The 26,521-nt window shown below is 39.3% G+C and overlaps 1 protein-coding gene across 1 annotated transcript in view; it reads left to right on the plus strand.

The window, feature by feature from the left end:
• The window catches only part of qsox2 (quiescin Q6 sulfhydryl oxidase 2), a 36,131-nt gene extending 10,167 nt beyond the window's left edge, over window positions 1-25,964 (plus strand). Inside the window, exons 2-12 of the mRNA XM_088940761.1 lie at window positions 209-309; window positions 2,465-2,513; window positions 3,373-3,478; window positions 5,202-5,292; window positions 5,723-5,868; window positions 6,555-6,698; window positions 8,815-8,944; window positions 10,632-10,754; window positions 11,978-12,128; window positions 14,887-15,075; window positions 23,445-25,964. Coding sequence (XP_088796887.1) covers window positions 209-309; window positions 2,465-2,513; window positions 3,373-3,478; window positions 5,202-5,292; window positions 5,723-5,868; window positions 6,555-6,698; window positions 8,815-8,944; window positions 10,632-10,754; window positions 11,978-12,128; window positions 14,887-15,075; window positions 23,445-23,935 — 1,721 coding nt within the window. The 3' untranslated portion in view covers window positions 23,936-25,964. The remainder of the gene's footprint in view (window positions 1-208; window positions 310-2,464; window positions 2,514-3,372; window positions 3,479-5,201; window positions 5,293-5,722; window positions 5,869-6,554; window positions 6,699-8,814; window positions 8,945-10,631; window positions 10,755-11,977; window positions 12,129-14,886; window positions 15,076-23,444) is intronic.
• The last annotated feature ends 557 nt before the right edge of the window (window positions 25,965-26,521 follow it).

Consider the following 26,521-nt stretch of genomic DNA (forward strand, 5'->3'; position numbering starts at 1 on the left):
CTTTGCAAAAACTTAATTAAAGTACATATTAAGCTTTTTAATAGTGTATTTGTTCATTTTTTTACGTACTATGATGGTTTATGGACGCTAGCATTAAATCACTTTATTTCCAATAATAAATTGGAAACAGTTTTAGCTCCTGTAGATTTTCTGTGGCTTGTACTATACTGCCTCTCTCTGACTAAACTATTTTGTTTTGTTTTTTCAGACTGGGACCAGGGTATCAAACTGGGGGTGCTAGACTGTGCATTTGAGAAGAACTTTGATATCTGCAAAGAGTTTGGAATACATTTCTACCCCACATTCAGAGTACGTGTGTTCCCAAATGGCAATTCAGTGTATGACGTGTACATAAGTATAATGCTTCTAGTAGCATCAACGTGAATATGGATCATGACTGTATTTGTTACAGTGTAAAATTGTTCACTTTCAGGTGTCATAACATGCAGCTTGACATGTAAAGATGTTTTCTGTTTAAAGTTATCACTCATTTGTATTTGGCTCTACATTATTAAGATGTAACTTAAACATGCTTATGTTTAAGCTTGTTTTGTGGGTTCGTCATGACAGCTTGTAACTAATGAACTGTTTATTTTAATATTTAAAACTTTTTTTCATTAATACTTAATGGCAAGGCAGGTTTAATGCAAAATAGGCACTCTTGTACAAAGGATATATTGGGCGCGGAGATTATCATTGCCATTTTTTAGTCATCCTTTTGATGTGCTTAAAAGCACTTCTTTCAGTGATGGGAAGCTCAATTGTTTCACCTTCAAATGGAATTTTGAAATAGTACATTTGTTATGACTTACTGGCTGTTAGGTAAATGCATAAATCTGTTACATTTTTTATGGCACATTTTTTTTTACAGTGAGGGTAAGTCTGCATATTGACAGGTATACTGATTATGCCAATGTATTCTGAATGGTTATGCCAATATAATGTGAAACAGCCATTTTACATTCAGTAGCATTTATCCAGAACAGGCAAGAAAACAATAGCGGGCACACAGATGGCTTGTTAAAGCCATCTGTTCAGAGCTTCTACTTTGTATGGAGAGTTTTGCTGTTAAAGTCAAGCTTGGAGGGTGGCTTCTCCGAGTTTTTTTGAGTGATCCCTGAGAATTTTTTTTTATCCCTGAGTGAGGGAGCTAACTCACCGATAACAAGTGCTAAGTGATACAGACTTAAATATGTTGATCATAATACTCAGGTGAGTGTTAGTCAACTTCGTAAAAATCATCTCAAAATGCCAACATCGATACATGGTTGAAGATCACAAGTACAAATTCAAGTTGACATATTGTCAAAAGTAATTAAGATTTGTTCTCGGTTGTTAAAATATGAAGATTGAATGTTCAGTAAATTATCATGCGTCTGTGACAAGCACTTCTAAAATGCAGCTTTAAAAAAATAAAAGGTTCAGTTGTCATTAATCTGACCTTCATTAGTAAAATCGCGTGCTATTTTAGTCATCTGCCAGCAGGTGGTGATAGCAATGCTGCTTTTCACCCAAAAAGTGTCACTCAAGATACAGAGGTAACTTAAAGTAAATCATTGTATATGTACAGAAACATTATAAGTGATACATGTATCAAATACCAATGAGACACTCCTTGTCCCACACAGTTATGGATCAAGCTGCACAGCCATGGCATTTAAACAGATATTCTAACTTCAAGAACTGGCTAGAAGAGATCCTTGGATCAATTAGTTATTAATTACCAAATGAGCTACATGGGCTGCTTAGCCTCTTGTCATTTATAACATTTATATTTTATATTTGAACATTTTTACGACTGCTTCCTCCTTGACAGTAAATAACTTCCACCATCAAGGAACTCTACTCATAACAGCATAATCATATCTGCTCATGTGCTCCTGATTTTCCAGCTGAGCTTCAATAATTGATCTCAATCTCTGCACCTCAGTAATTACTTTATTCTCTAGCAGAGACTAGGGAACTTTGTGGAGTTTATGAATAAGAAGATTAAGTCGTTATTAGATACTAATAGCACCCCTGATATTTACCTCTGCTTGCTTTGGGAGTCCATAACAGCTTACCTCGATATCAAATTATTTTGTTACAAAGCCTGACTTAATAATGGTTAAGGCCCAAGCTCTGGGGACTTTGAAGAAAGGGCTGGACAAAATTTAAGTTTCACTTTGTGTTTTCAAGATAGCAAGTTAGGCAGAATGGTTTCTTTTCATTATTATCCTTTCTTATGCTCATTTGTCTGAAATAAGGGCACATCCACACTATCATGTTGTGTGTAATCATATGGACATTAGTACCATTAGATCCATATGTAATGCATATAGCATTTTCATTTGCTACATTTATAATCTGTATAGGCTAATTAGTATAGTCTGAATGTTATTGCTGGTGTGAAGACTTCAGCTCTTGGTTGTAATAAGTCTGATCCCACACTCCTGATGTTTGCTGTCCTGTGTTTCCTTTGTAGTTCTTCAAAGCACACAGCACCACATTCGATGTTGGAAAAACATATGGAGGTGGGTATTTTCTAAAATAGTTATCCACTAAGGATGCACCTAGTATCGTCATTGTGTGAGTATTTAATGATAGATGTATGATTTCCGTTTACACTTCAGTGTCTTGTCTCAATTAATAAGATTATTGCCACCTTTTACTTTGTACACTCCTGGCAATTCACATTTTGTGTTAGTAAAAATACACATTTTTAAGGTAAACAATATTCCATTCCAGCAGCTATATCACCCTGCAGCTCTCAACTGGTTACCCAGTGAAGCTCAGCAGGATTGAGCCTGGTCAGTACCTGGATGGGTGACTCCTGGGAGGCTGTGGTTGCTGCTGGAAGTGGTGTTAGTGGGACCGACCAGTAGGGGGCTCACCCTGCGGTCTGTGCCGGTCCTAATGCCCTGGTATAATGTTGGGGACACTATACTGTAGTGGGCGCCATCCTTCGGATGAGACGTTAAACCAAGGTCCTGACACTCAGTGGTTATTAAAGATCCCCGGGCATTTCTCAAGAAGAGGACGGAGTTATCCCGGTGTCCAGGCCAAATTTCCCCCCTTGGCCTTTACCGTGGCCTCATGTATGATTGGCTTGCACTTGCCCTGCGATGGACTGGCACCCCGTCCAGGGTGTACCCTGCCTTGCGCTCATTGCTTGCCAGGTAGGCTCCGGCTTTCCACAGCACTGTATGGTATAAAGCGGTTTGGTAAATGACGTATCATGATGATGACAATATTCCATCTCCAGTTTTTACAAAACTGGGATATGTTTTTCAAGAACAGGCTACTTTAATCACTAGATCAGCTGCATCACTAACAAGTTTTGTTTACTTGTGTATGAAGAGTGGTAGTAACAGTGCCTCCTTTCACAAACAGGGGCCGACAGGGAGCTGCAGACCATGAGGCAGCTGATGGTGAGCTTCCTTCAGAACCACAGCAGAGAGGAATGGCCAAGCAAATGCCCCCAACTGGAGCCTTCTGGGTACTGAACCTCCTCCCACCTCAAATATGCTTTAAAGTTTTGTGCATTGTGCAAGCTAGAGTTTTAAATACCACATGCCCGTGGATTATTTAGTTGTAACTTTGGTTGTAACTAAAACAAATAGTTACAACTTTTACAATTTATGTAACTTTTGCTACAACTTTTGTTGCAACTATTTTGTTGTAACTAACAACAACTTTTTTAGTTGCTTAAATCAAGTGATCAACTGTTCCGTAATTGAATTGTTGCACTAGAATCCAGCTATTAGCGTTTGTCTATTTTAAAGGCCTTGGTTTTCTTTTCTACTCAAGGCAAAAGTATTTTTGGCATTTTGAAATGTCACTGTGCTGTTAATGTACGATTAAGTGCTGTGAATGGTAGTATGGGTGGAATAGTATTAAAAATCGTGAAATTGTGCCAACAATGTTTGAGATTGGAGTTGGGTACCAAAAATTGAAACAATAATTTATTGTTAAGCAGAATAATTTTAAGAATCTGCAATCAGATTCCTAAATAGCAAAAAAAAATAATTACTAAATCACTAAAAAGTGCATAAAATGCAGAACATAACTTGCGTAAAAATATAATTCTTCATACTACATACTAATGTGTAATACAGTGCACTGTCATTAGCTGTCATGTGAACAGTGCACAGTGCCATACTTCTATAACAATTCTAAAAGTGTAAAAGGTTATAGTACCATGGCAGATTTGTGGTGAGCCTTGTGGCTGCTTATACACAATATATAAACATTTTATGGGTCACATATTAGTAATTTTATCATACAAACCATTGCTCATCGACAAGGATCAACCATGAAACTCCCAGGTCGCAGATGTTGTCTTGGGGTTGTACTCCATTCCTATGATAGTGCCTGGACAAGCTTGTCCACTGGCTTCTGACTTCTCAATGTTTTCAGTCATCCCTGCTCATCCCACAAATATTCAGTAAGCTTTAGTCGGACATATAGGGCTTCCATGGCATAAAAGTCACATTCTCATTTCACAAGAAAGGCTTTGTTACTTGAGCAGCATGAGGGTTTTCATCCTTCTGGAATGTTGTCACACCAGAATGAACCTGCAGGCAAAGCAGCAAGCGTTTGTACTGTACCTTCCTATCCCAATAATTAATATACTGTTCTTCATGCTTGCATTTGGCTCACATCCATCAGGGTGTACAAAGCCAAACCTTTCTTCCTCACTAAAGACAACTTGCCTCTGATGCTATCAGGTTCACTTAACCCAATCTCAAACACTCATGTTGTTTGGATAAGCAGAGCATATTCTTTCATACTTCATTTCTATGCTTGAGCCCAGACTCTTCCAGAGTGAAGTTATGTCCATCATGTTCTAATAGCCTAGTAGAAAATACAGTTGTTACTATTGCCTCTAGAATATTAAGAAATACTTTATTGCAAGGTGATGTCAGTGGATGTTTCATTTCAGCTCTTCTGTGTGGTTATATATCTTCAGCAACAGGCATCTGCACACCCATTGAGACCACAGATTTTCTTTTCTTTGTTCACATCCTCATTTTTTATAAAGCTGTAGGTCCTTTGGGCTCACTTGTAAGGAATTAGCATTTTAAGCTGTTGTGGTTACTGCCTGTCAACTGCATTATAGAGAAATGCCATTCTCTGAGGCTTGATGTGACCAGCAGACCTATATCCTGTGGTTGAAATTGAGTCCAAAACCCCAGTGACACTATCGCTCTTTCTCTAAGGTCTGCTGACGTGCTTGCCCAACTTGGCCAGAAGGCTGAAGAGTACACTGCTATCATTATTGAGGAAGAAGACTCTTACGTGGGACGAGAGGTAAGATGCTAGAGCAAGTGTTTCCAGCCTTGTTCCTGGAGACTTTCAATTTAATTTGTATTATGCCGTAGTTCACAATAAATCAACTAGTTATGATGTTTGGAAACATTCAGAAGTTCTGAATTGATCAAGAAAGTAATCTGTTTACTTTCTGAGATTTTCATTCAACCTTGAGAGTTTGAAAGGTGTTCTAACTATTGTTCCAGTCAATCTGTAAATTAATCAAACACATGACCTGCATATTTGACCATTAAAAATAAAGATGTGGAACAGTTAAATTGTTCTGCATCTTAAGAAACAGGGATAGTGGTAATCTAGAAAACCTGCAGGACCTGGGTTTTCTAGTAGCAATTTGTTGTTTTTATCTTCATTTGATCTCAGCAAGGTGTTGAGTTGAAAGCATGGGCTTTAAGCTGCTCCTGTCTCTCAGGTGATTCTGGACCTGATGAAGTATGAGGGTGTGACTGTGAAGAGAGCCTTGGGCTCAGAAAAGCTCCTTTTGGAGAAGCTGGGGATCGCTGCTCTGCCCTCCGCTTATCTCTTAGAGCCCAGTGGAAAGCATGGGCTCATGAATGTGTAAGTGTTGGACTCAAAAGGCACACTCCCCACATAGCATTCCTGTTGTAGTTTTTCTAGAAGGATATGTGGTCTCCTTTATACCTAAATTCCTTATCTAAGGCTCATTTGCTTAGTAGAGCCAAAAATTATTTAATCTAGACGCGGCATACGAGAAGATAGTAGTCATGGAGGAAGGTTAAGGGTTTCACACTAGTTAAAAGATAGATTTTTGCAAGGGAACATTGATATGTGTGAATTGATGGTTAAAAGGGAAGCAGCTGCAGGAACTGAAGCCGAATAAGGGATAGATCTTGGAAGGCAACCTGGGGAAAGGAAAACCCTGTTTCTTTAGGGAAAGAAATTCCCCTAGAACCCAGTGAAACTCAGGTGTCATCGAATGCTTGATGCCCAGTGTTGGATATAGCATTACTCTGTGCCAAAGGGGCGTCTTAGAGAAGTATAATGAACAAGTACAGCAGCAGTAAAGCCTCAGGCAGTGGAAGGAACAATCTAGCCCTCAGATCAGCTAAAACGCCACGTACAGTACAAATTTGCATAGCTGGAAAACCGTGACTTGAAGGCAGTGGGTAACAGGTGGAAGGTCGCCAAAGCCTTCACGCCTGAGACGTGCAGCACACCCTGCCGCCGAAGGCCTTGGGAAAAGACAGTTCATTAAAGAAGTGTCTGATCGTCTGCTCTCGCAGGGAGAAGCGCCTGCGATTCTTCTTCTCGTCCTATCTCAAGCTGCTCCCTGGAGTCCGGAGGAAGCAGGCCCTCTCCGCCAAGGCCCTTGGACCTGCCAGGATGTCGGGGAATGCTGTTGCCGTGGTTTGGAAGGACTTCGACAAGTGCGTTATTTCTTGTTCAGCAATAATTATATTGGAGAACGCATTATCGAATACACATTTAAATCAGCACCTGACAAAATGCACTGTTAAGTATGCACTACACTACACTACAAAGAAATGAGACTGCAGAGAGATATGATCTGGTATGAATATCAAAATGTTGAACTCTTCATAATTAGAGAAAGCCATCGCTGGTAATCTTTTTTTCAATTGAAGTCAAGAGCTTGTTCAGGTGCCAGAAGATCTGTTTCTTCAGCAGCTCCCATCAGATCTGTATTTTAATTTTCCCCTGTGATCCACTCTTTAAGGTACGATTTAGTGATTTGGTGCTCTCCTTTTTTGATAGTTTATTAAGAATTCTGTCTGTGAAACAGAAATTACATGGTAGAAATGCTACTATCATAGCACTATTATGCTATTATCATACCATAATTCCTTGCATTTGTGTAGTGCTGTACATTCCTAAGAATGAAAGGGTGATGTCCTGTAGCCATAACAGCCTTGGTACACAGCAGGAGGAAAAAGAAGAATTTACTGACTTGGTCTTCTAAGTACTTACAGTACAATAGTATGGAGTTTGCAGACACTTGTGGATCGTTAAACATTTTTTGAGACAGTGGTTTCAAATAGCACATAGAAAGAATTATATGGTTAGTTTTGAATTAGAGAGGTTAATTATTGTGTCATGTTTCTGTATTTGTGCATATTGACAGTTACAGAAAAATTTAAGCAGTCCTTATGCCGTTTATCTGCGTGATATGTATAAATATTAAGTTAGCCATTGAAGAAAAAAAGGTAAGCTGTCTGTAAAACTAAGACCTGGAGTTTTTCTGGATACATTTTCGAACCTGTGTCTCCAGCAGCAAGCGCAGGTTCACTTTTCGCTTGAATAACTGTCAGTGCACCAGTAGTTTATTGTCCTTGTGAAATAAAATATGCAAATTATAGGACTTTTTTGCTTTTAAATTGCTTTTCATTATGCTTCTCTTTAATTGCATTGTTTATTGATTTCCACCAATAAACCCATTTAATTTCTAATTGGATAATTAATCACAGTTACAATGGGACGCTTAAAACAAAATGGCTTTAAATTCATTTAGAGATCATTACAGAATTTTAATGGAACAAGTGGTACAATATCAAATGTCTTAAAACTTTTACACAATAGCAGTATGAAGTGTGCCACAAAAAAACGTTTTAATTGATGGTTGCTTTTCTCTGTTGGAGTTGTGATGCCATCTGCTGGGGCTCTTTGGCTTTAGTCCAGTTTTGATGATCTTGGCTTTTCAAGTTACTCTGAGCAACAGTCACAGATCTTAGCTTCCTTACAGCTAGGAATGATTCTTTTTCAGTGACTTCTTTTAAATTTTGGCTTCTACTTTGAAGACAAAATGTTTTTTTATGTTTTACTGTCTAAGAGCATCTGCTAAGCAAATAGCAGTGGCTTCTTATCCTGTTTACTGGTGCAAGTCTGCCTGTTCTAACATCAACTTTATGTTCCAAAGGCTGTGGGAACATTCAACAGCTGAACTGTGCCGTCACACACCACAGCTTGCCACCAGGGGGCTCTCTTAGTAGTATTTTTTTTTTTTGCCTGACAGGTGTTACGTCTGAACTAGCAGTATAGACTGTGGGTATTAACTCTTCCACATCCATGACTTAGCTGAACAGTTGTTAGTCTTCAGAACAGTTAGTGGCGTATAGCAAAGCAGTAAAGACGTTATCTAAAATGTATTCTACTGCAAGTCAAATAGGATGTCGGCACATTTTATGTAATAAAAAGGTTTGTTTTTTTCCAATCTGATGGATAATATAGTTTTTCCTTGAATTGCTAAATATTGTGTTATCTGCCAATACATTTTTTCAAAGTACAATGTATATCAATTGCGAATTGAAGTTGAACGGATGAAAAAGGCAGTGGTTTTCCTTTAATGAGGCAAAAACAAGTGAATGTGAGAATTGGGATGACATGAAAGCTTTCCTTTTTTTGAACAGATTTGGCGACTTTACGTGATTATCACGTCAGCTTTGCCTCACACCACCAGAGTTTGCGAACCTTGTCACAAGGACATTCCCTGTAGTTTTGAGACTTCTGTTTTCTCTCTGTGTATATCAGGTCCAAAGTGTACATGGCTGACCTGGAGTCGGGATTGCATTACCTGCTGAGGGTGGAGCTGGCCAGCCACCAGACACTTGAGGGAGAGGAGCTCAAGACATTTAAGGATTTTGTTACAGTCGTTGCTAAGGTAAATCCAAAGGCTCATGTTTCTCGGGCAGCTCCCTTCCCCTGCAGGACAGAAGTGTCCTCTCATTCCCACCTCCCTCCTGCTGCACAGGGATCATTTAAGTGTTATTGAGAAGCCTTGAAGTTAAAACTATACAATAAGGACCAGGTGGCAGGTCCATTAAACTATACTACACTACTCCATGATGACTAATGTTATGTATGTGAATCTCATGACTTGTGTAATTTTATAGTGCGATCGGGTTATTTTTTGTTGTAAAAAAAACAACAAATGTGGCTGTGTTTAAATTTAATCCGTATCTGAATTGTTCCTTAACTGAACCCCTTATGTTCTTATTTTGTCTGTTTTTGAAAGACTTTTGGCAGCAGGGCCAAAAGTTACATCTTCCTTTGTTCAGGGAAATACACTAATTGATCTATACTGTAAGTGTAAACAATCTTAATATAATCAATTTGAAAGGTAGTGTATAATTAGTTTGAATAATCTCTTTTTGAGAATGAAGCAATGGATCACTGCAATCCGATCCCCCTTCTGTCATTTAGATTTGGTTGTTTATAATGCATATACTGTATATAGCTGAAGATATTCATGAAGAAAGAAAGCCCACCTGCAGTGGCTGATGGAAGAAAGAACAAATTATCATAAATCAGAGTAAAAGGGTCTGATCCCTAGAAGCAATAATCTGTTGCTGGCCTCTTTTCCTTAAAGAAAGTGCCCTGCCTAATCTGTCCGGGGCATTAACCTGGAAAGGCTGTGCATGGTAGCCACCTCACAGGGCACCAGGATCAGGAAAGTGGAAAACCCAACTGGTGTGATGCTGAGGGGATAATGCTACAGGCACAGCAAGGTTTAGCCATTGGGCTTGCTTCCCTGGTTCTTGGCCTACTTTGGGGTGGGTGAAATGAGGCCGTCCGGAGTCTAAGGCATGGATTAAGAGCCTCTCGCTCTCTGGTTTGGGATTTTGCTCTAATGCCAGACACTTTAAACTCTGCCAGGGATTAAATGGAAGGGGGAAGTAAGAATAGCATGTGTGTAATGAAAACATAATAATGATAATAGGAGCTGATGTCTTGTTGCACAGCCCATCTATATTGTCTGAGCAGCATCTTAATAATAGACAGCCAAGACAATGGATTTTTTTTTTGTTTGTTTTGTGTGTTTGATCTGGGGTTCACCCGATTTCCTGGATTGTGATACTTTTTTTTCCGTTTTTCTAAAAGACCCACCCAGTCATCTTACCTTGTGTCTTTTTATGTTAAAGACAATAAATCCTGCAATGTAACTGGTAGACGTCGTTGGTGATGTGCTTTTTTATTTTCCTGGGTTTTCTTGATTTTGTTTAAGTATTTGACTTTGGGTTCAGTTATGCAGACATGGTTCCGTGAGGGACTCTCCACATGACTCGGTTCATTTTGGTACTAATTGAATAGTTATGGAAAGAGAGCAAGTCATCGTGCAAAGACGGAACGGGTTGTAGGCAGTTATAAGTAATTCTGTAGGATCAATTACTGAGGAGCAGCATTGTTTGTACAAGTCTCTGCTTAAGGAGAATACATGTCCGCTTAGTCTCTTTATCTGTTAAATTGCTGGGGCCTGTTGTCAATTATGAGGCGTCAGTACAAATGATGCTAAGACGACTAGTTTTCTATTGCATGTAGCTGAGTGTTGGGGGATTCTCTGTCCACAGCTCTTCCCAGGGCAGCAGTCTGTCGTCAAGCTGCTGGAGACTCTGCTGGAGTGGTTGGTCAGCCTGCCCTTGGAGCGAATCCCTTATGATGCCATCCTGGATCTTGTTAACAATAAAATGAGGGTGAGTCCACCATTCATAACCATAAGGAGGGTTACAGGTCAAATGTAGGCCACTGAACCTGTTCCAGATCCCCACTGCTCTTTGAGTAAAGATGTGTTGCCCGTTCTGTGTCCTTAATTCCATTTTGTTTTCCAATTGTTACCCCATGTCCTTGTTTCACTACTGAGGGTGGAACAGTCCCCCAGATTGATCCTATCTGTACCCTTAAGGATTATGTATACTTGGATCAAATCTTTCAATCTTCTCTGTTCTAGACTGAAGACATTTAGGTCCCTCAACCTGCCTGTTTACAACTATACCCTGAGACGAGAAATCATTTTTGTCGTTCTTTGAACCCTTTCTAAACTGTAATATCTTTTCTGCGTTACACTGACCAAAACTGCACACAGTATTCCAGATCTAGTTTCTTACTGTAGAATTTAGGTATAGCTTTTTCAGATTTAAATTCCACACTTTCTGCTATGTACCCAAGCCTTTTATTTTCATTTTTATTGCTTCCTCTTTAGGGCATGTGCTTTAGTGTGGTCTAATGTCCATGTCACTTGTTTGAAGAATTCTATTATTTTAATTAGACAAGATCTTCCTTTTCTCACACATGTTGGCTGTCACTTAAAATGTCCTTGTTTTCTAAGGATTCTTCTAATTTCGTTGTAGCTATCCATGATTTTAAGTAATCCATAAGTGTATTTCCATAACTGTACAAGAACAGAAGTAAGACAGGTGTTTTTCCTGGTTAAATTCTGTCCCCCTCAGTGTGCTTCCGGGATTTTAAAACATGTACCCCCTTATCATCGCACTTGCCAGGTTCCAGACCAATGTTAGATGAATAAGTCCCTTCAGTGACGTTTTAGATTGTATTGTTCAGTAAGGTCTTCTGTAACGGCTGTGTTGCATAGAGCCATTCGTGGTGGTAACATTTTGCAATTGAAAGGGACATGCAGTAATTTTTATAGCCCTGATTCTATGAAATGTAAATGTTACCACAACTCTTAGAGGTTACTAAGTACACTTGAGCACACATTGAAAAAGACGGGAATTTGAATATACTAACCTTTGATTTCAAGGTGGTAGGTTCATAACCTGTTTGTCATGATGCTGTTGCTATCTTAGGAAAACCAGGGTTGATGAAACAAAGGTACCTGTAAGACACTTCGTAGCTTCGATTGGGTGTGTTACACATTGTTTGAATCCCATTGTCATCGGTCTTTGCTGTATAACTGCAGATTTCGGGGATGTTCCTGAGCGATCAACTTCAATGGGTGGGCTGTCAGGGCAGTCGGCCCGAGCTGCGCGGGTACCCATGCTCTCTCTGGACACTGTTCCACGCTCTGACAGTGCAGGCCGCTCAGAGACCTGACGCCCTGGCCAACACGGGTAAGTCCACTATAACACCTGCCTTGGTCGCTGTGTCCCTGAGCTCGCACAAATATACTGAGAATGTGGAATTATATTCAGAAGCTAAGCAGGGTCGGGTCTGGTTAGTACTTGGATGGGAGACCGCCTGGGAATGCCAGGTATTGTAAGCTTTGGGGCAGAGCGGTGGCACTGTGGCTAAGGATCTGCGCCTGTGGCTGGGAGGTTGCTGGTTCAAATCCCACGGCCGGCAGAGGCCCCTGAGCAAGGCCCTTAACCCCAACTGCTCTGTATAAATGGCTGACCCTGCGCTCTGACCTCAAGCTTCTCTCCCTGTCTGTGTGTCTCATGGAGAGCAAGCTGGGGTATGCGAAAACACAAATTCCTAATGCAAGAAAATTGTATATGGCCAATAAAGTGATCTTATCTTATCTAATATTAGAGTGGCTCAGTTTTTTTAATGTAGAAAACTTGTTTTCGCTGAAACCGATGAAAATGCAGCTCTGAAACTGCATTTGTGATTTTTTTTTCAGGACTGTTCCTTTGGTCAGCACAATATAGGAACTATCAAAAATGACATTTTCTCTGTATACGTGGCGGACAGAAACTATTTGGTGTGTGCAGGTTAGAATACGTTCCCACTAAACATTGCTCCAAACAAGTTTCTACAGAAAAACGTGTGGCTGCCATGAGTTAAAGGGTGTGTTTGATATGTATGTCTTGTGACATCTTTCAGAGACATTTTGGGAACATATAAATGTTCACAGGTATATTGTATATATATGGGAAGGCTGTTGAATTCCCCTGGGCGACTATTATTCTATTCCATAACTGAATATAGCTGATTGGCCACTTTATTGTATCAGCCATTAATGACATTTGATCTTTCCTTCCGTTGAAATGGAAAAATATGGAGTATAAAATTCTAATATGAAATTATGCACTAGCTAATAAGTGCTTACTTGTGTTTGCTTTGGTATTTGCTAAATAAATAGAAATCCTTACGCATTGTATCAAAAGAAGCTATTTGCCTTCAACATTTCCTAAAGATCACAAGCAAAATCTTTTTATAACACTTACTGTACATAGTGCACTAGAAATACATATAAACATTGCTTTCACTTCTATAGTACTTTTCTGGACACTCAAAGTGCTAGACTCCCCTCCAGCACCACCAGTGTGCAGCCCCACCTGGATGATGCAACGGCAGCCATAGTGCGCCAGTACGCTCACCACACACCAGCTATCAGTGGGGTGGAGAGCAGAGTAAGGAAGCCAATTCATAGATGAGGATTATTAGGAGTCCATGATTGGTTAAGGCCAATCAGAGATTTGGCCAGGATGCCAGGGTAACACCCCTACTCATATAAGAAGACATGTACAGTATGTCACACTTATAACACTTGTCATGAGTGAATGTTTTTGACACTGTTGATCTCACAGTGCTGCATATTTGGTTATTTTATTTTTAATATCTACTATTCTACTTAGTATCTATTTTTAGTATGTTACTATGGGTTCAGATTCTTCATCATTGTGGCATCAGCATTCCATGCTAATGACACAAATTTGTGATCTGTCTTGCCACACTGCTTAGATGTGAAAAAATGAATGCAACCTTTTTCTTAAGTCGACTCACTGTTAACTCAGTTTTCTTAACTTTGAAAGGCACAATATAAAATGAAAATGATTATTTTATCCTGTATCGATCCATGTTTTTGCTGAGGTAGAAAGTGGCTTGGTCTGCAAATATCACTGCTTGCAACTGTAGTTTCTTTGTTTTAAGTAGGCTAGCAATTACTAACAAGTCAACAGGGGGAAAATAAAGTCTTGTATTTTTCTCAACATTTTTCTTTGATATAAGAAGTCATTCATAATTGTAATGTCTGGTTATATTACAGATATTCTATAACTACAGAAATCAAATTTATATTTATAAAAATATCCTTTTAGCATATATTTGTTACTGTACATTTTTCTAAAATTTTGCCTGTAGTCGTTTTTTGACAGATAATAAATCCCACTCATATTAATTTCACTCTGAAGTTAAGAGTTAGAATTTCAGAACAACAATTTCTAGAAAATTTTTATTCCTTGGTGTTTATTTCGGTGATCTTATAAAAATACAAAGAAATAAAATGTGCTCATTAGATCAATAGATAATAACAGACAATGCCATGTTTAGACCCAGTTCCCTTGTTTGCCAGACTGGTAGATGAATTGTTTTCTAATTTATTGAATCAAGACCAGCTCAGCAATAATGACATATAATAATGACACAATGATAAATGCAGGCTTTTAAACATGTGACCTTTGTGCTCTCAGTCGGAAGCCCGTTCGAACAGCACATTCTGACAGAGTATGATTAATAAGTAAATACATTATAAATAATTAATTAATTAATTTTGGAGTTGAGTGATTACATTCATCAGTGAAATAGTTTTCAGTATTTATACTATTCCATTCCCCTCTGTGAACAACTTTCTCTCCTGAAATGCATTAAGCTGAGGTGCCATCAACACACCATAGCAAATAGCCTTTTTCATTTGGCATGGGAGCTCGGTAACACAGCATACAGAGAGTTTACATTCATTTTCAGTTTATTGTGTGTTACTCCATCTTATTTTGCTGTTCAATAATGCAATGCGCTGATGTCTTACGAGTATAAAGTTGTTTGTGGCAGATTGTAGATGTTATAAGCGACCAGAACTTTGTTGCACATGAGGTCAAGTTTTGTATTGTCTGTGTGCCTCATTGTGGCCTTTTCTTTTTTGTACAGGACTAGAGGAGGACCCGCAGGCTGTCCTACAGACCATGAGGCGCTACGTGCACACCTTCTTTGGGTGCCAGGAATGTGGCCGGCACTTCGAGGAGATGGCCAAGGAGTCTCTAGACCAGGTGAAGTCTCTCCAAGAGGCTGTGCTGTGGCTGTGGAGGAAACACAACCAGGTCAACAATCGACTTGCAGGTCTGTCCCAGCACTCATCCCTCTACAAACCTTCATAACCTCTGACCTCTCGACGCTTAGCATACTGTATATGATCACTTCACTACGTTTAGATTAGCATAATGTTAAGCCACTGTCAAGATCTCAAAGCACCAAAAATACGTTCATGGGATAGCTAAAATGAAACGTACAGAAATAAAGGTGTTATTATATTGTAAGAGATTTCCCTGGAGCAAGGTAACATAGCTCAGGAAACCCCTATGTCCCATATGGCTTTGAGGTACCTCCAGTGCCCATATCCATTCAAGGATTAGACTAGGGGAAGAGAGCATTTTCTTCTCTTGTCTTAACCTGTAATTTATTGCTGAGTTTGTGTCGAGCCCTACACAGCACATTGCTGTTACATGTTGAGACTTCATTCAAGCCTGCCTAATAAGCATTTCATTGAACTTGTTAGGTTTAAAAATGTTTTGTTCTAATGTTTAATTTATATGTCCAGTTATTACTTTAAATAATGTGTTTTCCCCAGTTTCAAGGCTTTCAATTTTCCTCCATTTTTCTTGTCACTTATTCAATCTAATCCTCCTGCAAGCGATTTCTTTGTACCATGTTTGATTACAGAGTGGTTTGTTCCACTATTTCTTAGCATCCAAAGGTTACTGTTGGTTCAGATCCTTCAATGATGTGGCATCAGCTTTCATTTCCATGCTAATGACACACATTCGGGTTCACATGAAACTTGGCATTTATTAAGCATAATCCTATTCATAAGCACAAGCCTTGCCACACTGCTTAGATCTTTAAAAAAATGAATGCAACTTGTTTTTTGTCTGTACACCGCTCTTTGATTCCTTTGTAACATTTCTGACACTTTGTGTCTGTGTTAGTGAGGGTTCCATCTTTGGTCTTATTCACAGTGCATGAACGGTTCTTGAAAAATGGCACACCCGTCAGCTCAGATGTGTTAAGGTGTGACTCAAGTCGCCTTCTTGATGTTGATGTTCTTCCCTTGAGGGTGACCTCAAGGGTTGACCTGTGACCTCTCTCACCCTTCTCTGAAAGCTTCATCAGATGTCACAGAGAAGGTATCAGGGGCAGAAACATGCCATGATTTAACAACAAAGCATTGTTCCTTAAGGTCATTATTGGTGATGGCAGAAAACTGAAGAGAGAAGAAGATAATGTCACTGTCCTTTGAGGTGGACAGTTGCGATTCCTCATTGTCCCTCTTCGAGAAACAGGAGAGCGCTGAAGCAACACATGTTAAGCTGTAAAAGTGTCGGCATGAGTTAAGACCCATTGTGGTAGGGTTCACTTTTGTGTTGCTTTTGTCTCCAGTGTTGTACCTCATTAGCATCTGAATACACTCAAGTTGTTGCTTATTGCAGGAAGCAGCTCCTTTAAATCCTAAGGACTGATCCTACACAATTCTGGGACCTGTGCTCAACTCTAAAGGAGCCTGCTGTTGATTTAATACAAGACCCTTTGTAGCTGAGAGGAAACACAAATCTGTTACACTATGATACATTACTGTTGTTTCTTAGATCTTGTTGCCACACATATTATTATGTGTATGTATTAAGCATTGAAACTATTTCAGCTAAGACAAATTCTTTGGAATGAATATGATGCTTTTTGCTTTAATTGGAGTTTATGTACATCCAAAAAACATTTTTAGCAGTTGAGTTTATTAATCAGTTTAGAAAAATTATAGAAGTCAGCCTTATTAAAATCCATACCCCCCTCAAAAATAGCAGAATTGTCTAGTTTTCTGGTTATGTTTGTGTCCACAATCTAGTTTATATGCCTTTGGCATAACTGTGACTCAGGACCTACATAACACAGAGTTTGTGTTTTCCCTGTTTTGGTCTTTTCATGAAGCATGTCATGTTATGTTCAGCAAAAAATAGTCTTAGCCTCGACACCTTATAGTTTTATAACTAGATATATCTTGCTATTCTTTAAATTTTCTTTAAGATGAGATTACGTGGTGGTTACCACTCCTGCCTCACAATTCTTAGATGTTGGGTTAGCTTCTGACACAGGGCGTCTTCTTTTGGGAGTTTAATTGTTCTCCCTGTGTTTGTGTGTAGTTTCATGAAGTTGTAGTTTCTTTCCATGTCCCACAGATACACTGTTTATGTTTGATCACCACATCTAGATTGGTTCTTTCTCTGTGGACTTGGTGTCCTGTCCAGGGTGAGACTATCATTTGCTCTCAATACTGCCTGTTCTTTCTTCAGGAATAGGCTCTGAAACTGCAGCTTTCAAGTGGATTTTCTGATCATGGATCTATGAACAGTTGAATGTCTGCTTCATGAATTATATTAATATAATTAAGTAGTTCAGGTGGGTAGCTGTGTCAGCATGCGTAGTCTGCAAAGGAATAAGTAAGAGGTTTATTCCATGCTGGAAAGAGGAGAGAAAACACAACGTTTCGGCTGTGAAGCCTTCTTCAGGTGTGAGGGACATGAATACAACAAGTAATGACTAAATGTTTTCTTATTAAAATATTTTAAATACTACCAGAAGTCGTCTTCATTAGGTATTTAATGTCTAATACCTAATAACCACTGTCCCTCACACCTGAAGAAGGCTTCATAGTTGAAATGTTGTGTTTTCTCTTTTCTCTTTTCAGCATGGAATAAACCTATTGTTCCTTAATATAATGAAGCAATAGAATCATATTAATCTCTACTCAGTTCAAGATTTGCCTGTGTCATCACTTCATGCTCAGAAAACAATAAAAGAGTCTGTGGCATGATAGTTAATGCTTTTTTCTTCAGTCCTCATTGATGTTTTGAAAGTAAGACTGTAAACAGTCCATTTTGACAGGCCTACTAAAGAATCAGTTGAACAGTTTGTCCTGCTGTTGTAGAAGCAATTCTGAGTTAAACCTGGCAGATGGGGTTTAAAGTGCTGACACTGTTCAGGACACTGGCTAAGCCTGCCATAGCAGCTCCAGTTCAGAATGAATAAATGCCTAATTATGCTGTTGGGTTAACTTTTGTTGTTACAGTATTTGTGGATACTGATAGAAATGTAGGTGCCACACGTTATAGAGTTTGCCTTGGGACATTTTGTGAAGAATCGCATAGTGTGAGCGTCTTTTCTGGAATTGTTTTCTGTGTTATGGACTGCCCTTGTAATTGTGTGAAGCACTTGTTATAGGCCTGAGCTTGAAATGGTAATGATAACCACTTTTTCCCCACAAACTACCGATGAAGACTTTTTGATATTTTAGTTTCCTTCTGTTTTATGGGAAGTGGGTACAAAATGTAATAGCTTCCTGTTCAAGCAAGCATGGGCTTTGAGGTAGCAGCAATTTATTTATTTTTTTAATAAAACACTTCCAACTGCAAAGAAAGTTATTTATTGCATTGTTAAGAGGCAGTGGTCATTAGTTATCAGACATTGAATACCTAATGAAGACAACTTCTGGTAGTGTCTAAAATATTTTAATAAGAAACCATATAGGCATTACTAGTTGTATTCATGTTCCCTCCTCAAAGGAGCATAATTTTTAGAGTGATTCACCTGTAGATGCTATTCATGGTCAATCAGCATGTGCCACTTTAAAACCTAGCAGATAACTGTTTTTAGGTCTCAGCCTGAGCTAAAGCATTGGTCTGGAAGGTAAACGGCTCTTTGCATAGCATGTCTGAACCACCAACCTTTCATTTGAGACCAATGGCTTATCCTTAGACAACCCTACACTGAATAACCAAGCTTGTGTAATGAGGCAGATAATTGGTGTCCCTTCTCCCAGCACAAGACTGAGCTTTTAGTGCAGTGATTGATCATGACAGCCATACAATTGGGCCTGTTTTTTTTTTCAGTGGGGTGGCGTGGTCTCCTCTCTGACTCAATGCACATACTCAGGAACTCAGATGGACCCACAACCAGGCTGTAGCAGCAGCTGTGTGGGACTTTGTAACTGACACTTCTGTTGGGAGATTTCTGCAATCAATGGACTCTACATGCTTAAGACGAGGTCGTCTTGAATGTGACACCTGTTCTAAGTTAGCTTCCGTGGTGTCACAGAACATTGCAAACAGTTCTTTCTTGCATTTATGAGGTCCTTGGTTGGAATTTGTGACTTAATGTTAATACAGGAGAGATGTGTATTAAACACTATTTAAACATCTAATAAACACTACAAAACACCATATCTTCAATGCAATGCAGTACTGAACATTGCCCTGTATTTAAATCATAACTCCAGTTGGAAGTGCCATGTGTATATATTTTCATTCACTGTTCTAGTTTTGGGACTGGAATTTTAACAGCACCTCCACAGTACTGTGACAAGACAAATGGTCTTATTCCTAATTCAGTAATATCTTTTGTCATATAAGGTGCAAGATTCCAACAAGTTATTCATCACATCCCTTGAATTTTTTTGTTCAGCTCCAGCAGTTTAAGTGATTTCTGTTTAGAGGCATGGCTGACGACAGCATTTTAAGCTTACTCAGCCCAAAAAGAGATACAGTAGCTACACTTTGCAGCTGATAGATGTTCTTAGTTGCACTGGTAAAGTCTTGAGGGATAAACATTTCCACATCAGAGAAGATTAATTTTCCTTTTGCAGAGAACTTTAATCCAGTCTGTCTAGTTTCTTGTTTATCTGATTTTACTTAGGACTTATTAATAGTGCCTTTCACTTTTTGTTGCAGTCATTACACTTTGAAGTGACAATTATTGTTATGCACAGTACACAACCTACTCCAAACTTTCAAAGCAAAAAAACAAAACAGAAGTAAATAGATATAAATGAAAAAATGGGAAAGTTGTACATGTATTTAGACCTTTTAGTGGGGTAAACCTCAATGAATTTAGGAGCATAAAATGAACCCACAAATATTTGAGTGCCCTACAAGTATTTCTGTGTACAGTAGTAGTAGTTCTCATGATTGTTGTAAATACACTTATTTCTGTAAGGTCCCTCGGTGAATTTCAAGTATACATTAAACTTTCCAAACAGAGATAAAGGCGTAAGCAAAATGGCATAAGCACATATCAGAGACCATTAATATCTCTTTTACTATGGTAGAGTCAATCATTAAGATGCAGGAAACGTCCAAAACTGCCTAGATCAAGATGTCCCTCCAAACTGAGCAGTCAGGCAAGAAGGAAACTGGTTAGGGATGCCACTGTGAGGCCAGCTGCAACTTTGAAAGAACTTCAGAGGCTAAAATGAGAGAAAATGCCCCTGGAGCAGTTGGGGTTAAGGGTCTTGCTCAGGGGCCCAACAGGGTAGGATTCCTCTGCTGGCCACGGGATACGAACTAGCAACCTTCCAGCCACAAGCGCAGATCCTTAGCCTCAGAGCCACCGCACCGCCCATTATATGGTTTACAGGATGATCAGCTTTCTGGATAGACTTCCAGGGAGAGTTCATTAGTGAATTATGTCAACTGATTAAGCACCTTGAGTCCAAGATCTGTGGACTTGAGTCCAAGGTTGCTGCAACACAAATTTATCAGGACTTATTAAGTCCGAGTCTAGGAAAATAGCCATAAGTAGTTATATTAAGAAAAACTATCAAAGGACTATATCCATCAAAGGAGCTTCAGGCATAGTAAATCTGAAAAGAGTGTGACAAACAAGAATTTAATGTTAGAGGAAAAAACTTGGGAGAAAGTACACATATGTGATTGCACCTTATGGCTTTAATTTGATGACATAACCAAGATTGACTTCTTCATAAAGTCCCAAAGGGTAACAGATATATTCTGTTTGGATAATTCAACACCAGAGCTGGAAGAGATACCAGTCTCTGGAAGTGAACCACTGTTAAAGAAGGATTGGAAATGTCTAAATCAACAACATTCTTCTTCTTAACAAATGCATGGGCTCATCGGTGTAATGGGAGCCAGTCCTGACTCCCACGTAGTTCATATTGTTGTAGAATCTTTATCAAAGAAGAGCCAGAAAAGGTGTTCTCATTCACTCAGTAAGGCATTTATTCATATTGCGCAATAGGGAAAGACAGCAACCACTAGTCTGTGCGCCAAGTGTGAGCTGATTTAACAAAGTAAAATAGGAAAAGATCCCTTATTTTATACTCTTAGCTGATGCAACACCTCAACTTGTTAACTTCACTATGGTTGGTTAGTAATACAAAGACAGGCAAGACAGTAATTTTCCAGTCGTTATAGGTCTTAGCCTTGAAGGACAGAGAAGACAGCTACGTGCAATTTTGTATCTGCCTTTTTTGCTGGGGCAGAGATAGACATATTCTTAGAACATCCCATGGCCTTGACTCACTGGGTACAATCACACTTTGTTCATAGATTCCAGCTGCTTTTACGACACAGCTCTGCCTGTAAACAACATTGTTAGGATAAAACACTTTCTTCAGTAACTTTCCATTACAGTATTTAGGACCCTATGCAGACGGTAAAATCCAGAAGAGACTGGAGAAGAACATAGGGAAAACACGGAGAGGAATGGATGGGAGGACTGACAGGGGGTGGTGCCGATGGTGATCCAGGTGTAAGGGGGGAGCGTAGGCGAACAAGTCCAGTGGGAGTCCGAAAGGGAAAAACAGGGCGCAATCCAAAGTCCAGGTATCTGGGAGATCAGTCCAAGACAGTTAAAAACAGGAACCGGCTCAGAACCAGAACAGGGACAGGAGCAGGAAAGTTAAAAACATGATGACGAGGCCAGGCGCTCCAAGCCCCGGACCCAGACGGTCAGGACAACGGGGAATAAGACCTGCCCTTGGGGTACCCGCGAACCCGGGGAATGGGCAAGCCTTGTGGCGTCCATCTTCCAATACTGAGCCAGGAATAGCAAGAGCGCCAGGCTTAAATAATGTAAAATACGAAAGGGTCAGAGCGCCCTTAAGAGGAGGGATGACGATCGTGACAATTGGTTACTGTGCAGTCATATTTTCTACTTTACTGTCCAGAGCAGAAGCATGAACTGGTTGAGCTGTTTTTGTTTTTTCAACATTTTTGCATTGCTTTTTTGCTCCAGCAAGGTCTCAAAGTGCTGGGTTTCTCAGTTTCTCAGATATTCTTCCATCTGGTTCGAATAACAGCAATAATCTCCCAGGAGTTGATAACAATGTTGCATTTCTTCATGTTTGACTTTACTATATCTTTGAAAAGCTTCTTCTGGTTTCGTCTGGTGAAAATGCCTAAGCCTAACTTGGAAAAGATAACAAAGTTTGAGGAGGAATTGTCTCTTGTCAACAACAAATCATACTCATGGTCCTGTCTGCTAAAACTGTTTCTTCACAGTTTCACTCGACATAGATTGTCAAGAGATGTGTTTCGTACAGAAAATAAAAAGTTAATCTAACACTTCTTAGCAATGAGTGAGTATATTATTCACCAGGAAGTCCCATGGCAACCAAAGGTTATAGTTGATCTTTGGGAAAGTATCATTCAAAGCGAAGGGGCCATGTTTCAGGCTGACATTCAATCCTACAGTATGAGCTCTTTTATTTTGCCACTTAGATGGAGGTTTTGGCACCATCTGCTGGAAAGAAACATGATGCATTTCTGCCTTTTTTCTGTTTTTGAATAAGCTTGTCACCAGAATTAGCGAGCGCTAACTCACCAAATTTAGCACGGTAGAAGACCTTTCCCATTTCACAAACAAATTATTTTTTTTATTAAACCAAGAGGGGGGTGATTGTCAGTAATTAATTTCCTTGGGTAAACAGATCAGAAGATCAGAAGATGTTGTCTGATCTGCTATCAGTGTTGTTTAAAAGTGCAGTCCTGAACTTGAAACAACTGGCTTTTTAGCAGTGTCCTGTTTGGATCGACAGGCCATGCTTTTCAAAGAGTGAGAGTCCATAGCAGAACAAACAATGAACGCATTGCACAGGCTCTTGGCAGTGCTACTACAGTCTATACCACTGACTCAAATGGCGATTTCACACAAAGGTGTTATTTACTACTCTATTTAAAAACAAGCAAAACAAGTTAAAATATTTAAGTTTATTTACTTTTTATATGACTTTTCTCATGTTTGTAAATTCAGAAAGAAAGCTTTTTTTTTCTTCTAGACTCTCACCTACAGACTACATAAAAGAGCCCAAAAATCGAAATACAGAACAAGTTGCTGCCAGATGCAACTGAAAAATGATATTAGAATCTCACAGGTGCAGAAATGAAAATTGCAGTTGAAGCTAACATGTTTTCAATACTAGAACAGTAAAAACTGTCAACAGTGAAAAAAACAATTAAAAAAATCATGTGGAATGAATACTCAATCTAAAACATAACCAGGAGACTATACACCCATCTTACTTTGGTTAATGATAAAATCATGCACAATATTAGTCTTAAAAGAATGAATAAGGAACTCTGATCGGTGTTTAACTAGAAAACTGCAATGGTGCTTTATCTTCTCATCCTTTCTGCCCTCAGGTGCTCTCAGTGATGACCCCCACTTCCCCAAGACACAGTGGCCCACCCCCAATCTGTGCCCAGAGTGTCATGAGGAGAAAGATGGGCTGCACGTGTGGAACGAAGAGAAAGTGTTTCATTTCTTGATGGATTATTACGGGGCAGCCAACATCTCGCCCAAATATACCCTTAGTCAAGAGGGACCAGCGCCCGGCAGAGATGGCCCCTCTTATAAGGACAAGGGCCAGCACGACCAGCAAGATATCCCCACCACCAACCCCTCTGATCCATCAAACAAGCGCAGCCTGGTGGGCCAAGAACAGGGGGGCATTGGGGTCTACAAGGAGGCCAAGCCAGGGGTGACTTTCCTGGGCCTTGGCTTCTCCAACATTGACATGAGCCTTTGTGTGCTGCTCTACGCAGCCTCCTGTGTCTTCATCATGGTCATGTTCTTCTTCTTCCGGATGCGCTCCAGGAGGTGGAAGATCAAGCACAATCGACCCTACGTATAGTCGACAGCCGTTAGACCTTTGGGATGCCTCCCCTTTGTACGGTGGTTAAACACATGAACCGATTGGAGAAAACTGCTCGATTTTGGGGAAGAGGCCCATGTTTACAGATAAAGGAACTTTCAGAAACCCAGATGTTATTTACCGTAGTGCGATTCTTGTTTTGGAGTCAACCGTCAGGCTCAGCTTCGCGTTTTACCCCTCAGAATGTCGGCACCTTCCCCACCATGACGATCCCAGGAAAACATTTGTCCAAGGGTAAAGACGTTTCCACATCACCGGACATTAAATTGGGAAAGCATATCTACAGAAGCAAGCCTTTCCTGACATTTTCTGGGAAGCCTCAGTGGTTTATTTAAATCTCTGAATTTAGGTTTCTCTCTACTAGAAGTGATCACTTCATGGTTTTAGTCCTGGTGGGAAAGCTTATTACTTGCCCGTTCTTCATCCTTGTGATTTTTGTTCTCTGCGGCATTTGGAACAGTATTACCACAGTAACCAGTCTACTCATATAAATTCCCACTACAGCCTCCCTGCTCCTGCCATAATGTTCTTTATCCACTGTTCATTGTAACTTGCAAGAAAAGGGGGAGGGTGCTAAAAAGTCCTTCTTTTTCAAGGATCTTATAGATTTCAAGTTAATATCAAGTAGTTCAAGCCTTTAGGAGGGTACAGCGTTGAGCTGGTTTTCTTATTTAGTTCAAAATGATCACGATGAAGGTTGACAGCAGAGGAGTGAAATCTGCCGATACAGACATTTCCATAGCTATGGACTGTATGTGAAACATCATAACTAAGGGTCTAGTTGTGTATTGTTATTTTTCTAGCTCAACAAAGGTAAAAATATTTCCATGGAATAAAGCGAGACATCTCTTACGCTAGGCACAAAAGGAATTGTGTGCTGTGCATGCAAAAACAAATCCTCATGAAGTATTTTATTTTTATTGTAATTTTAATGGTTGTTTAGGAGGTGCAATTATAGTTTTTAACTGACTTTAGGGTTGAATTTTGTGCATCCTGTTTGCGTGTGTGACTTGGACACATTGTTGACTGCGTCTGTTTCTATGTAAATCTCACAAACTACAGTACTCTACTGGTTTGATAATGTTTCTTATTCTTCAGCTGTGTTTGTCGCTTGAGTTTTTTAAGATGGTTTCTTGGATCATGGGACAATTAGATGGAAGCTGCCTACTTTTCTCATTCCAAATTCTTTCAGACATCATTTTATGCTGCTTATTATGTTGGATTGTATCTAAAAATCATTTAAACATTTGCATATACCACTGTCACTTAAAAAGATGGTTTATGTTCTTTTCATCAGTGTGGAAGTCCATCTTAAAGCAGTTTGGTAAGGGGCCTGTCTAGATATTGTCATGAAAGTTTACTAGGCATGTAGGGAAAGTGACTGTATACACAGGTTTCCTGTTGAAAGAATTGAGAGGTTCTCCGCTCTGAATCCAAACCATGCGTCTCCCCTGTTCTATGGAATTAGATTTCTGAAACCCTGGAGTGGAGTGAGCGATTAAGATCTCAGGTTTGAGCCCTGAGTTGTTGGGACAATTTTTTTATTCCTGTCTTTGAAAATTTCACCTGGAACTCATGTAGTGACTGCCCAGGATTACAAAGCTTATTGTAATCTTGTAAGATTATTGGGAATTATTGTTAGTACACATATAAAGGTGGTCTCTACGCTTTTTGAAGTATTTACACACTGAAGCTATAAAGCAAAGAATTAAAAAGAATGGAGGCTGACTGTTACTTCCATTGATCTCTTCCTTATACGAAGAGGGTTAATTATTCTTTGTCAGTCTGAAGAGAAAAATGAATTTCATTTTACTAGTGGAATTTGTATGGGGCCACATTCAAGTGGCGTATTGTGCTGCTGAAAATAGCTGTATTGGAATTCATTTCTGTTTTTTTGGTTTTGTTTTGTTTTTCAAATTAAGAATTCAGCATTATATACTGTATGTGAAAACTATATTTTTGACACTGTCACAGTTTGGCTTCAGAATTAAAAGCAATGTGAACATTAGCGGTCTCTCAACTTATTTTTTGCTTCCAGACTTTGCAAACAAACACTAGTGGAGTGAGATTTCCCAATTTCTTGTGGATAACTTCATTATCTGCAATTTTTTTAAACATTTGCAGTGTTCCAGTCTGCTGATTATGGATTCCTTTAATTAGCATCTTCCTCTGCAAATAAAGCATTCTGTATAAAGGATTAATTAAGTGAACTATCAAGTAAATTTTGCCATAGAAAACCTAATGCTGTTATACTCTTATGTAGCAGCATAAATATTTGATGTGTTTACTTTAAGACTATCTAATGGTTATCGGCATACATTAACAGTAAAAACCTTTTACTACAGAATGATGTGAATGCTTTATATTCCACAGCAAAGCCCTACTGTGATGATTGCAACCAAAAGTAATTAATTTGCCTGCTTAATATCAATTTTTAAAATTATTTCCACGACAATGAAAAGTCAGGGTTTGTGCCTAATTATGGACTTACGGGCAACATGTTGGGTTGCATCCAATCAAACTTCTGTGGGTCTGGGATTCCATTTTTGCTCATTTGAAAGCACA

This window comes from Atractosteus spatula, chromosome 23 (assembly GCF_055471065.1).
Source record: "Atractosteus spatula isolate fAtrSpa1 chromosome 23, fAtrSpa1.hap1, whole genome shotgun sequence".
Taxonomy (NCBI): Eukaryota; Metazoa; Chordata; class Actinopteri; order Semionotiformes; family Lepisosteidae; genus Atractosteus; species Atractosteus spatula.